At 55.1% G+C, this 12697-nt stretch overlaps 1 protein-coding gene across 3 annotated transcripts; it reads left to right on the top strand.

Moving 5' to 3' along the window:
• The first annotated feature begins 2069 nt into the window (after positions 1-2069).
• Positions 2070-12222, top strand: TBXA2R (thromboxane A2 receptor). Of its 3 annotated transcripts, XM_030845814.3 has the most exons (4): positions 2070-2266; positions 6687-6916; positions 7058-7555; positions 11551-12222. In XM_030845814.3, exons 2-4 carry the CDS (start codon positions 6770-6772, stop codon positions 11794-11796), a joined length of 891 nt encoding a protein of 296 aa, XP_030701674.1. In that variant the 5' UTR covers positions 2070-2266; positions 6687-6769; the 3' UTR covers positions 11797-12222. The 3 variants fall into 3 exon arrangements, with proteins under 3 accessions (XP_030701674.1, XP_030701673.1, XP_060151598.1); XM_030845813.3 differs by having other exon boundaries at positions 6687-7555; XM_060295615.1 differs by lacking the exon at positions 2070-2266 and having other exon boundaries at positions 6662-7555.
• The last annotated feature ends 475 nt before the right edge of the window (positions 12223-12697 follow it).

Genomic DNA, 12697 nt, shown 5'->3' with positions numbered 1-12697 from the left:
CCCTGCCCTGGCTACTTCCCAGAAGGAGCACTGTCCTTCTTATCTCAGGCCAGAGGAAGTGAGACCGGAACAGTCCCCTTTCATCTCACCCACCACTCCATCTGAAGTCCCAGCCCCACATCCTCTTCCCACCAAGTCTGCCCTCCTTACAGTTCCCCGAAGCCTCATGTTCTCTCTTGCCTCCAAAGTTTTGCACGTGTAATTTCTGCCACGTCTCTTGGACCTGTGGAACTCCTATGCATTCCACAAAGCCCCAGTTCTCAGTCCCTTCTCCCTTACCCCCACCCCAGGATGCCTTCCTGGCTCACCTCCTGGGCTCCTACCTAAGCCCTGTCACTTCCTTGGGCCCAGCCCTGAGCGCAGGAGAGTGGGACTGTCTGTATCCAGCTTTCTCTCTCTCCAGCCTGGGGGATCTTTGAGGGCAGGTCAGGTTTAGTCTACCTGTTCTACCACATGGGCTGCCACAGAGTTGCCCTTAAGGAGGGGGTGGGGGAGGCAAGACTGCCTGGAACAACTAGGCTTTACAGAGGAGAGGGCCTCGGAGCCAGGGCTCTGCCAGATGCATAGGAGTTGGGGAGATTCCTTGTCAAGGAAGAGAAGTTACGGTTAAGTGGGATGGAACAGAGGAGGTGCCATCTGGAGGGATGCAGAGGCCGGAAGGATAGTGGGTAGACCCAATGGAGGGGAGAGCAGGGCCAGGGCAGGAGTCCATCTTTCTCACTCAGAGCCTATACTCTGTGCCCCTCCCAGGCCCCCGAGGACTGGGTAGGGTGAGGTCAAGGCCAAGCCAGAGAGCCCCGGCTCACTCCAGGCCTTAACTGAGCGCCAAGGAGGCCCAAGGCCACCCCTCCATGCCCAAGCCCTGCCCTCCACACATCTTCGAAGGCCAGCCCCAGGCCCGTGGACCCCCTTCACCCACCTGAGGCCCAAGGACTGTGGGCAGGAAGGACCTTTAAGGAGCTTCTCACTTTCCTGCATCACGGTCCAGCCTCCATGCCTTTGCTCTAGCCGTACCCAGGTGGTCATCCTCTGCTTTCATGGCTTTGGGCTGATCAGACCCTGGCCCACAGCCCTGAGTGAGTCTGGGGGCTTCCAAGGAAGCCAATCCTTCCTGGGGAGACATTCCCCAGCCCTGCTTCCAGCCCGCTGCTCATCCTCAATCACGCCTGCAGTGCCGGGCTCTGGGCATCCTTCCCCACCCTGCACTGCGGGGGCTGAGGGAAAGCACACCTCCCCACCCGGACCGCAGGCGGCTCTGCAGGGGGCTTTGCCTCCTCTGGCCCCAATGCCAGCCTGTGTCCTCACAGGACCCTCCCCCTAGAATGCCACCACCCACAGCCCTCCCAGATCACCTGCTCGAGAAGCCTGTCTCAGCAGGCTGCCCACGAAGCTCCTGGGTGGAGAGTGTGCTCGCCTCTCCCCTCTAAACGTCCCTGCACCTCTACCCCCAGCCCGGGCAGGGGCCTCAGACAGACCCTACATTGATGAGGCACCTACTGTGTGCCAGGCCCTACCCCACCGGGTTCACCAGCTCTGAGCCCTGGGTCCCTGGGTCGGGGTCTGGCGCCCTGGGGAGCGGGGCCCGCCGGGCCCGCCCCCGCCCCGCCCCCTCTCATCCTCGGGTGCAGCCCGGACGGTGAATAACACTGGGCTTGGCGGCCGGAGCGCCGGGAGGGGACCTGGCTGGGGCGGGCTTGGGGGAGGGGAGCGGGCGGAGGCTCCCGAGAGGGCGCCGGCCACCCCGGCCACCGCCCCTGCCCCTACGGCCCTGGGGTCCCATGGGCGCCCCCTCCCCCAGGAGGCCTCGCGGTTTCCCCGCTGGGCTAGGGCGCGCCCACTGACCCTCATCAGCCAGGCCCGGGCGGGAGGGGCGTGGCCAGCGTGGGACTGGAGGGGCTGATGGGAGACAGACACTAGCAGAGACGGGCGCCGGCCGCAGAACGGAGCCCCAGCCCCGGGCTATTTTTAGTCCCCGCCGAACCCCCTCCAGGCCGGGAGGGGACCTCGCCGCCCCTCCCGCGGCCCGGGACCCCGCCCCGCCCCACCCTCTATCTGTGTCCCGCCGCGACGTGGCAGTGCCGGGGTCCTCGGCGTGGTTCTCCCGCTGTGACTCAGTTTCCTCAGGGGCCCCGGAAGCCGCCCTGCTTCCGCTTCCGCACGCCCTCCTCCAGCCCGGCACCCGCAGGTCCGCCGGGACGCGACTGCGCGGCTGGCTACCCCTGTACGCCCCATCGACCATCGCCTGCTGAGGACAATTGGTCATCAGGTTAGGGGCGGGGCGTGAGTGGGCAGGTGTGCCTTGGGTGTATCCTGCGGTGACCCGCCCTGCTGTGGGTGTTTCACCGTGGGCGGTGACAATTGCCAGGTGCTGGGTGTTCCGGGGCATTGGTGAGCTTGGGTCCGGTGCCTGGAGTGCTACCGGCCCTGGGCACCTGTGTGTGCCTCTGTGGCCAGTGTGGCGGAGGATGTACTTTGTGTGTGGGTTTCCCTGGGTCTGTGCCTGGCCATTCCGTGTCCTGTGGTGCCACTACAGCCGGGGAGGGAGCCAGGGTGCTGGCTGTGGCTGTGAGTGTGAGCACACGTCTGGTTGGTTGTGTGTCTGTGTGCACACTCGGAGTTGTGCCCATCATTAACCACTGGCCGCCTGGCTTGGGTCCTGTCCCTTCATCACCCATCCGTCCCCCGCTGGTGCTTGGGGACACCCACTGGACAGATAAGGAAACTGAGGCTCACAGGGAGGGACCGTGTGAGTCCGGGCCAAGGCTCAGCTCCAACCCAGGCAGGCTGACTGTGATGCCTCTGGGGTGGGGGCTTGGCTGCTGTCACAAACAGGAAAAGTTCCCGGAAATTGAGTCTTGTGGTGGGGGAAGGCAGGGGTGGGCCTGGGGACTGACAGTGGCCCTGCATGTAAGCGTTTGTGTCTGTGTGGGCGTCTGTGGCTGCACAAGGGCGTGGAGGGGGTCCACACCCTCAGGCGTGCAGGTCTGCATCGGGTAAGGGCAGGAACTGATGCAGAGATTGGCCTGGTCCCTGCACTTTCATGCCAGAGGACATCGTCGTTTGTCACCTGGGCAGCATTAAAGGACTTAGGAAACGTGGAAGTGGGCCAAGGTCACACAGAGCATCAGGGCTCCCACCTGGCTGCCCCATGCACGCAGCCAGGAGATGAGCTGTGAGCACAGCCAGGAAGCAGGAAGGGTGCACCAGGCGGGGTGGGGATGGGGGGCACAGAGGGGGCAAAGTCTCAGTGGCAGGAGCAGGTCAGGCCTGGGAAGACCAGCCAGAATGCCAGCAGGCGAGTCGGTGTCCTTGTTATCCCCATTTCACAGAGGGGGAAACTGAGACTCAGCAAGGTCGAGCCCCCAGCTGGGCAGTGGCAGATTGCGGGCTCCAGTCCGAGTTTGTCTGAGGTCACCGTCACCCTTGGGGGAGGCTGGGTGGGTCCATGGCGTGAGGACAGGCAGGCCGGGCAGGCCAGGTGGTGGTGTGTCAAGAGGAAGAGGGACTTGTTGAAAGACGGATGGATCACAGAAGCAGGAGAAGAATGAGGCAGAGGTGATGACGGACCTTCAGGCAGAGGAGGGGCCTGGCCCTTGGGAACCAAAGACCACATTCCATCGGGGCCACCATGGTGGGCGGAGGGAGGACCAGCCTGGTGCCCGAGCCCAACCCAGCACACAGGCCTGTGGGACAGCGGTGGATGGATCCCTCCCAGCCTCACCGAGGGAGGCTGAGGGAGCACTGAAAGTCCATCCTCCAGAGAGGAGCCAGGACCCGAGAGAGATTTCTGGAACCCAGGACCCAACCAAATTCCCGTCAAAGTTCTGGAACCTCAGCCCCTTGAAATTCTAGATTCTTGGGGCCTTCAGCTTCCAGAACTGGGAACTCGTTAGAATTCCAGAACCCGGGACCTTCAAAGTCCAAACCTCCCCACTCTCGGGCCATGGAATCCTGGGTTTGTCCAGCAAATCTGGGGTCCATGTTTCTTTTGAGGCACAGAGAGGGAGAGCACTTCCCCCAAGGACCACACCATGGTGCTTATGGCCCTCGGGCTGGGAAGAGCACGGTCCCCTGCGGGGTGGGGGCCCTGCCAGCCCTCCCGGCCAATGTGGGAGGGGAAGGGAGGCCTCGCCAGGTGCCCCTCTGGCCCGCTTGCCTGGGGAACTTGAGCTGCCCGCTCTCACCTGAACCCCTCGGGGGGACTGGAAACCGCCGGCTGGGGCCAGAGGGAGTGGTGCCAGTTTCCAGCCTCCCCCAGGCCAAAGGCCCTGGGCCACAGGCTTGTTCCCAGACATGGGAGACGAGGCAGACACGGGGTGTGTGTCCCCGGTGCATAAGCTCCCGCGCAAGGGTGGGGAACCAGGAGACCATGAGGCCTGGGAGGAGCTGGCGGTCACTCAGGGCTGAGGCAGGGGCAGTGACTGCAGGCACAGCCCTGAGTCCCCAGGAATGTTTAGAAACAGCGCATTGCCAGCTCTCCAGGGAGGGAGGGAGCAAGCGCCCCGCCCCAGGGGGAATCCAAGTGCAGGCCAAATCTGAGATGGCAAAGAGCACACCCCTGCCGGGGAGTGGAGGGCTCAGATGGCCGAGCACTGTGGAAAGCCCCCACCCCTCTGGGGTTCAGGTTTCCGTCTCCAGGCCCCGCCCCCATCGAAGTGGCAGTGGCCTTGGCTCTCAGCCTGGGAGGGAAGCTCTGTGGAGCTGGCCAGCAGGAGCTGGATAATTTATGAGGCTCAATGAGGAGTTGCTGAGCTGAATTAATGAGATGGGGAGTGAGGGGGTAGCGAGCACGCTCACTGCTGAGGCCGGGTCACAGGCATGGGCTCAGGGCCAGCACGAATGGAGCGCCTGCGTGGGCTTAGCCCTGGGCACAGACGAAGTCATTCTCATCATCCGCCCCATCTTATAGGAAGGGAGACTGAGACTCAGAGCGGGGGCTTGACTCCCCTCAGGGTTCGTGGCAAAGTCAGTGTTCGAATCCAGTCTGACCAACTTTTTAGAAAAATTCTATCCCTTTTTTTTGTTTGTTTGGTTGGTGTGTTTTTTGTCTGTCTTGTTTGGCTGAGCTGCACAGCTTGCAGGATCTTAGTTCCCTGACCAGGGACTGAACCCATGCCCCCGGCAGTGAAAGCTCGGAGTCTTAACCACTGGGCCGCCAGGGAATTCCCTAGAAAAATTCGATCTGTTTTTCATCAAGGAAAATTCCGATGATGGTGACCCTCCACACCCACCTCCCACCAGCCTCCACCTGACTCGCAGGCCTTTGACTCAATTACACACATTTGTATGTAATGAGGCCCGAGTTTAAATCTCAGATCCACCCCGGCTAGGCTGTGTGACTTTGGATTAGTTATTTAACCTCTCTGTGCCTCAGGTTCCCTGCCTTTGCAAAATGGGGACCATAAGAGGACCTTTCTGAGCTTTAACTGCCTGGGCCATCTGTGCCTCCCATGGTCCTGCCTCCCCACCTTTGCCCACTCTGATCCTGCCACCCAGTGCCCCCTCCCTGCCAGCACAAGGATGGCTCGTGGTGTGCGCCCAGGGTGGGGTGCCGGCCCCCTGGGTGACCTTACGCCCTCCCTGCTGTGTCCTTTTGGGGAATAGTTGCGGCATGCGGACTTCTTAGTTGCAGAATGCAGACTTCTTAGTTGTGGCATGTGGACTCTTAGTTGCGGCATGTAACTCTTCAGTTGCGTCATGCATGTGGGATCTAGTTCCCCGACCAGGGATTGAACCCAGGACCCCTGCATTGGGAGCGCGGAGTCTTACCCACTGGACTACCAGGGAAGCCCCTGGAAGCTGGCTTTTGAATGGTCTCATTTTATTTCTACTCGACATCCCCATATCTGGCTGATTCGTCCACACCCGAGGCAGTCAGACCCATATGTCTCTCCAATTTTCTCCCCCAGCCCCACACAGGGTAGTTTATAGCCCATTACCCTCCTCCTATTGTTTATAGCCCGTCCCTAGGGATCCTGCTGCTCCACATGACCTGAGTTTTGCTCACAGATGGAACTGGATTTCTGGGTTTATTTCTTATTAAACAAAAACGGGGGAAAAAAAGAATCTACACGATTCCAGCATGTGAGGAAGGCTCTCCCTAAAACACCAATGGGGCCGGGTTTCTCCCACAATTTCACGAGAAATTGTGACCCACAAGGCTGACCTTGGAGCCTGCTCGAGAACCAGCGACCTCTGGCCACCAGCCAGCTGCCCTCCCCACACTGGGTGTGTCCTGTTTTACAATAGCTGAAATCTGTTCTGGTTTCTGCAGTCCACCAAGGGCTCAGATGGATGACCAGCAGGGAAATGGAAGTTTAGAGAGAAGAAATCATTTGCCTGGGGTCACACAGTGGGTACGAGGGCTGGAATTCAAACTGGGGCTTCTCAGCCCTTCTCTGAGACGTGGCAAATACTAACTGGTGTCTTTCAGGGTTCCCAGAGGAGACAGAACTGATCCTCACCCTTGAGGGTCACTGAGCCTGGGCAGGACAGGGCTGGAGCTAGTCATAGTAGTAATAGTAATACTTACTGAGTAGGGAGTGAGATAGGTCAGGAAAGGCTTCCTATAGGAGGGGATATTTGAGCTGGGGCATTGAAGGTTGTGTAGGAGTTCACCAGGGCTGCTCAGACTAAAATGCAGAATGTCACCAGCAAATCTTCTCTTCCGCCACCACCCTCCCCAGGTGTGCCTGAGCCAGTGCCAGTCCACCCCACCTGCAGCCTTGGCCTGATGGGGTGGTGACCCTCCCCACTCCGCTCTGGCGCCATGTGGCCCAATGGCAGTTCTCTGGGGCCCTGTTTGCGGCCAACAAACATCACGCTGGAGGAACGGCGCCTGATCGCCTCCCCCTGGTTCGCGGCCTCCTTCTGCCTGGTGGGCCTGGCCTCCAACCTGCTGGCGTTGAGTGTGCTGGTGAGTGCGCGGCAGGGCAGCTCCCATGCGCGATCCTCCTTCCTGACCTTCCTCTGCGGCCTGGTCATCACTGACTTCATGGGGCTGCTGGTCACTGGCACCATCGTGGTGTCCCAGCACGCCGCCCTCTTTGACTGGCAGGTCGTGGACCCTGGTTGCAGCCTCTGCCACTTCATGGGCGTCATCATGGTCTTTTTTGGCCTGTGCCCGCTGCTGCTGGGGGCCGCCATGGCCTCGGAGCGCTACCTGGGCATCACCCGGCCCTTCTCACGGCCCGCAGCCTCCTCGCAGCGCCGGGCCTGGACCACGGTGGGGCTGGTGTGGGCCGCCGCGCTGGCGCTGGGCCTGCTGCCCCTGCTGGGTGTGGGTCGCTACACCGTGCAATACCCGGGCTCCTGGTGCTTCCTCACACTCGGTGCCGAGCCAGGGGATGTGGCCTTCGGTTTGCTCTTCACCCTCCTTGGCAGCCTCTCGGTGGGGCTCTCCTTCCTGCTCAACACGATCAGCGTGGCCACCCTGTGCCACGTCTACCACGGGCAGGAGGCCGCCCAGCAGCGCCCACGGGACTGCGAGGTCGAGATGATGGCTCAGCTCACGGGCATCATGGTGGTGGCCAGCATCTGCTGGATGCCGCTGCTGGTGAGTGGTGGGGGCAGGGGCTGCCGGGGTCTCCCACCCACCCTTGGTGACTGGGCCTCGGTTCCTCCCGAATGAATTCATAACCCTCAGATTCTCGTCCGCCCAAGAAAATGTGGGCATGACCCCAGTGTTCAAGGGTCCTTCCTTGAGGAACCCATGAGCAAGACACAGATAATCCCAAACTGAGGGCAGGACTGGGGCAGAGGCAGTGTCCTGGGACTGAGATGCCCAGGGAAGGGCTCCCAGGCTCTCCCTGGGATATCAGGGAAGGCTTTCTGGAAGAGGGGCATTGGAGCTGGGGTTTTGAAGGATGAAGAGGGGTTTACCTGCCAGAGAAAAGCAGGGAGGACATTCCAGGTACAATTACTGAATCATTTCTACTTTGTGCCTAGTTCTGGGCTGGACCCTAGCCTTGCACAGATCTTCCCTGAGTCAGGGGAGCTTGCTGAAGTCCTTCCACTGATTGATGTAATTGGCCGCTTGGAGTGGTTATTTTTCCATTTCTGACTGTATGGCGACAAGTCTGGAGACTGGAATCAGATACTTGGTTTCCAGCCCACATCCAACAAGGACTTATCATATGACTCTGGCTACGGGTCAATCTCCAGCCTCAATCTCTTCCAGCCTCAATCTCCCCCTATTATGGGGATGACTAAAAAGGTGCCAGCCTCTCAGAGTGACTGTCAGGATGATGACATGAACTCATTTGTTCATTGGTTCCTTCAACAAACATTCACTGAGCTATGAGTGTGTTGCTGGCTCTGGTCTAGGCACTGCACAGGGAACAAAGCTGCCAAAACTGCCTGACTTCCTGGAACTCTTAGGCCGTGGGGAAGACAGAAAATAAACAGTATATAAGTAAGTGAAGTGGTAGGTATTAGGAGGTGATAAGGGCTAAAACAAAAGCTAAACCTGTGGGATAGGAAGATTGCAAATTTGGTTTGCTTTGTTTTGCTAAGAATGTTTTTACGTGTGTCAGTGGTGGGAAAAAAAAAGAAAGGAACATAATTTTTTTTGTGATACGTGAAGCTGCAGGCACTGATGGGTCCCAGGGGAGTGGCAGTTACAGGATGATGCTTCCGGCTGAGAAATGTGCTTCTGTTCTGTACCTGGGGTGTCCCTCCCAGGCCTGGTCTCATAGAGCTGAGGCCATTTCTTTCTTTGTATTTTGTTTTATTTATTTTATACAGCAGGTTCTTATTAGTTATCTATTTTATACATATTAGTGTATGTATGTCAATCCCTATCTCCCAATTCATCCCACCACTGCCGCCCCACCCCGCCACTTTACCCACTTGGTGTCCATACGTTTATTCTCTACATCTGTGTCGAGCTGAGGCCATTTCTATATTCACTTGTAATTATTATCATTATTATTTATCGAGCAGCATCTAGACGGTGCCTGTGAGCACCTGAGTCAGGTCCCCCCTCTGCCCACAGCCCTCCAGGGCTCCCACCTCCCTCAGGGTAAAAGCCCAAGTCCTCCCTGCCACCCACAAGGCCCTACACGACCTGCCCCGTCCCCTCCCTGCCCTCCCCTCCTCCCTCTCTCCCCCTCGCTCACTCTGCTCCAGACACATGGACCTCCTGGCTGTTCCTCCAACATGCCAGGCCCGGTCCTGCCCCAGGACCTTTGCACTGGGCTGTACCCTCTGCCTGGAATGCTTTCCCCCACCCCAGATCTCCACATGGATCACTCCCTCACTCCTCCATGTCTTACCTCAAATGTCACCTTCACCAAGAGGTCCCTGACAAGGATCTGTCTCAGCCTCTTCTTTCTCCCTGCCCTCCAGCCTTGACTCTCTTGAAATAGCCAGGATGAGCCCTGCCCTGCTCTGAGCCATTGGAACTGAGGCTTTGTAGGATAAATAGAAGTTGAACTGTTAGGTAAAAACCAGGAAGGCATCCTAGGTAGAATCACTGAATCATTAAACAATTCCTGGTCCCCTTGGGCAGCAAAGTTTTTCCTAAAAGGCCATATAGTAAACCCTTTAAACACAGTCTCTGTGACAACGACGCAGCTCTGCTGCTGTGGCATGAAAGCTACATGGAAACAAACGGGCGTGGCTGTGCACCAATAGGACTTCATTTACGGACTCTGAAATTTGAATTTCATGTCATTGTCACGTCACAAAATATGCTGTCTAGGCCTCTACCCTGGTGGCCCAGTGGTCAAGACTCCGTGCTTCCACTGCAGGGGGTGTGGGTTCGATCCCTAGTTGAGCATGCTGCGTGACATGGCCAAAAAATAAAAAATAAAAATATTTTTAAATTTAAAAACCCCCAAAATATGCTAATTTTTTTCTCTCACCATTGACACATGTAAAAACATTCTTAGCAAAACAACAAACCAAAAAGGCAAAAATAAAGCAAACAAAGCAAAACAAAAACAGGTGGCAGGCCAGATTTGGCCCATGAGGCAACTCCTGCTCTAAAACCTCCCATAGCTCCCTATTGTCCCAGAAGAAAGGCCCACAGACACTTCCTTCAAACTCACCTGGGAAACTCCTATTCGCCATCTGGTTACCTCTCCCAAGCCCGGTCAGGCTCCTACTCTGGGCTGCAACGGTGCCTCCATCACTGCTAGGTCACCCCCACTCCCACCGCCAAGCTGCAACCACCTGGTCACATGTCCTAATGGGGCTGTGAGCCTGTGAACCTGTGCAAGTGGGACCTGGGTCTGTCTTGGCCACTGCAGTGTCCCCAGAATTGCCCAGCATACTAGGTGCTCAGGAAACAATTTTAAAATAATAATTGTGGGGGAATTTCCTAGCGGTCCAGTGGTTAGGACTCTGCACTTACACTGCTGAGGGCACAGGTTCAATCCCTGGTCAGGGAACTAAGATCCCGCAAGCTGTATGGTGCAGCCAAAAAAAAAAGAAAAAATTTCTTTTAGTATAATACATGCAATACAATATGAATATAATTATATTAACTATAGTATAAATTTGATTATAATTATGAAATATAATAATTATAATTAATTAGATTAGAATTAATAATTATATCAATCATTATATAATTTTTAAATACTGTATAACATATAACTATAATTACATATTATTACTTAATATTTAACAATTATATCAATCATATAATATATAGTTATATATTATATAACTGTTAAATACTATATAACATATAACTGTAGTTATATATTATTCATTCATACTTAATAATATATCAATCATTATATAATATATATTATGTAATTTTTAAATACGATATAACATATAGCTATAATTACATATTATTAATTAATACTTAATAATTATATCAATCATTATGTAATATATAGTCACATCCTTATAATTATGTTATATATTATATAATTACATATATAACTTTAAATACTATATAATATATATACCATAACTATATATAATAGTTATAATTAACAATATATTAATTATTAGGTAACTAATTATATTCTATGATAATCTGTAAATACCTTATTACATTATATAGTATAATATTAAATATAAAATCCAATATTTAATAAAATATATTAAAGTGATTTAATATAAGAATTTAACAAAAATTATTTAACATAAAATTTTATAAACTATAAATTTTAATATAATATAAACTGACTTAAACAACATAAAATTTAATTATTTAATATACAATTTTATACCATAATTTGATATTATATTATAAAATTTGTATAAAATATAAATGTTTGACAGAATAATAAAACTGGCAGTCACAGTGATTCCACCTGCTCGCACCTGCAAGTCCTCTTGTCCACCACGTTTAATTGTGCCCAGGAGAGGAGCAGGAAAAGTGTGCTATTTTTCGGCCACATCAGCTGAAGCTCAGAGAGGTCAGGCAGCTCTCCCGGGGTCACACAGCACCTCGGGGACAAAATCAGCACGGGGTCTCGGTGGATGGCAGGTGGCCCGGGCAGGTACTGGTGGAGGGCAGGGCTGGTGGCCGGCCTGGCCCCCGGCTGACCGCTCTGGCCACACGCACACACACCCCTCCCCCCGCAGGTCTTTATCGCCCAGACGGTGCTGCGGAGCCCGCCTGCCATGAGCCCGACTGGGCAGCTGTCCCGAGCCACCGAGAAGCAGCTGCTTATCTACCTGCGCGTGGCCACCTGGAACCAGATCCTCGACCCCTGGGTGTACATCCTGTTTCGCCGGGCGGTGATCCGGCGCCTCCACCCTCGCCTCAATACCCGGCCCAGGTCTCTCTCCCTGCAACCCCAGCTCACCCGCAGGTCCACGATGCAGTAGGGCCAGGGCTGGACGTCGGGGGCAGCTCTGGAAGGACAGAGCACCCTGCCAGCATGTCCCCCATCTAAACTTTGTCCTCCCTGTCAGTCGCATCTGCCTGTTCGGAAGTCCAGGAGCCAGGCGTGCAGGATGGACAGTTTGAGTGGCAGGATTGTGTGCTGTCTTCCATCATCCCTGGGGACCCTCCAACTCTTCCCTGACTCCCCTTTCCAAAGCCCCTCCCCTCTCTCCGCCCCTCCCCACTCAGAGGCCCCTCCCAATCCCAGGAAGGGTGTGGGCAATGCTGGGATGGTGTCTGGAGGAAAGCAGACTTGTAAGCCTCCCCTTGCAGAAATCCTCCAGAAATGGGGGACTCTGACCCCCTCTGACCCCTGAATATGACCTGCTTACTGGGGTACAGTTGATTCCCTTTGACAGCCCAATTTGAGAAGGCTCTGTCTAGAAAAGGTTGAATGAGAACGGGCAAGAGACTCCCTCTCTTGCCAAAATATAATCTCTTTTGGCTCTGAAATCGTCAATTATTGAAGTTTCTTGTATCAATATTCCTATCTAACCGTGTGGCAGCCAAGCAGGACTGGGGGGCTGTGGAAGCCCCAAGAGGTTGGGCTGGCTTCCGGCTCCTCTCCCCACTTCCTTTATTGAGTCTTCCCTAAGCACTTTACAGCTTGGATCTCCTGGAAGCCTCCCTACAGCCCCTAAGAGAGGGTTCTGGGATTAAGCCCATTTTGCAGGTGAGGAAAAGAGAGGGCAAGACACACAGGGACCATGGCGTACACGCCTGCTTCCTCCACGGCAGATGGGATGCACTCCCTCATAAGCTTGTGGTTTAGCCATCTATTCACTCAGCCCTTCAGACTCCCCATGCCTTGAACAAGCAGCTCCTGGCCCATAGTAGGTGCTC

This window comes from Globicephala melas, chromosome 3 (assembly GCF_963455315.2).
Source record: "Globicephala melas chromosome 3, mGloMel1.2, whole genome shotgun sequence".
Lineage (NCBI taxonomy): Eukaryota > Metazoa > Chordata > Mammalia > Artiodactyla > Delphinidae > Globicephala > Globicephala melas.
The sequence above is the reverse complement of the archived record's forward strand: the minus strand, read 5'-3'. Positions and strand labels throughout refer to the sequence as shown.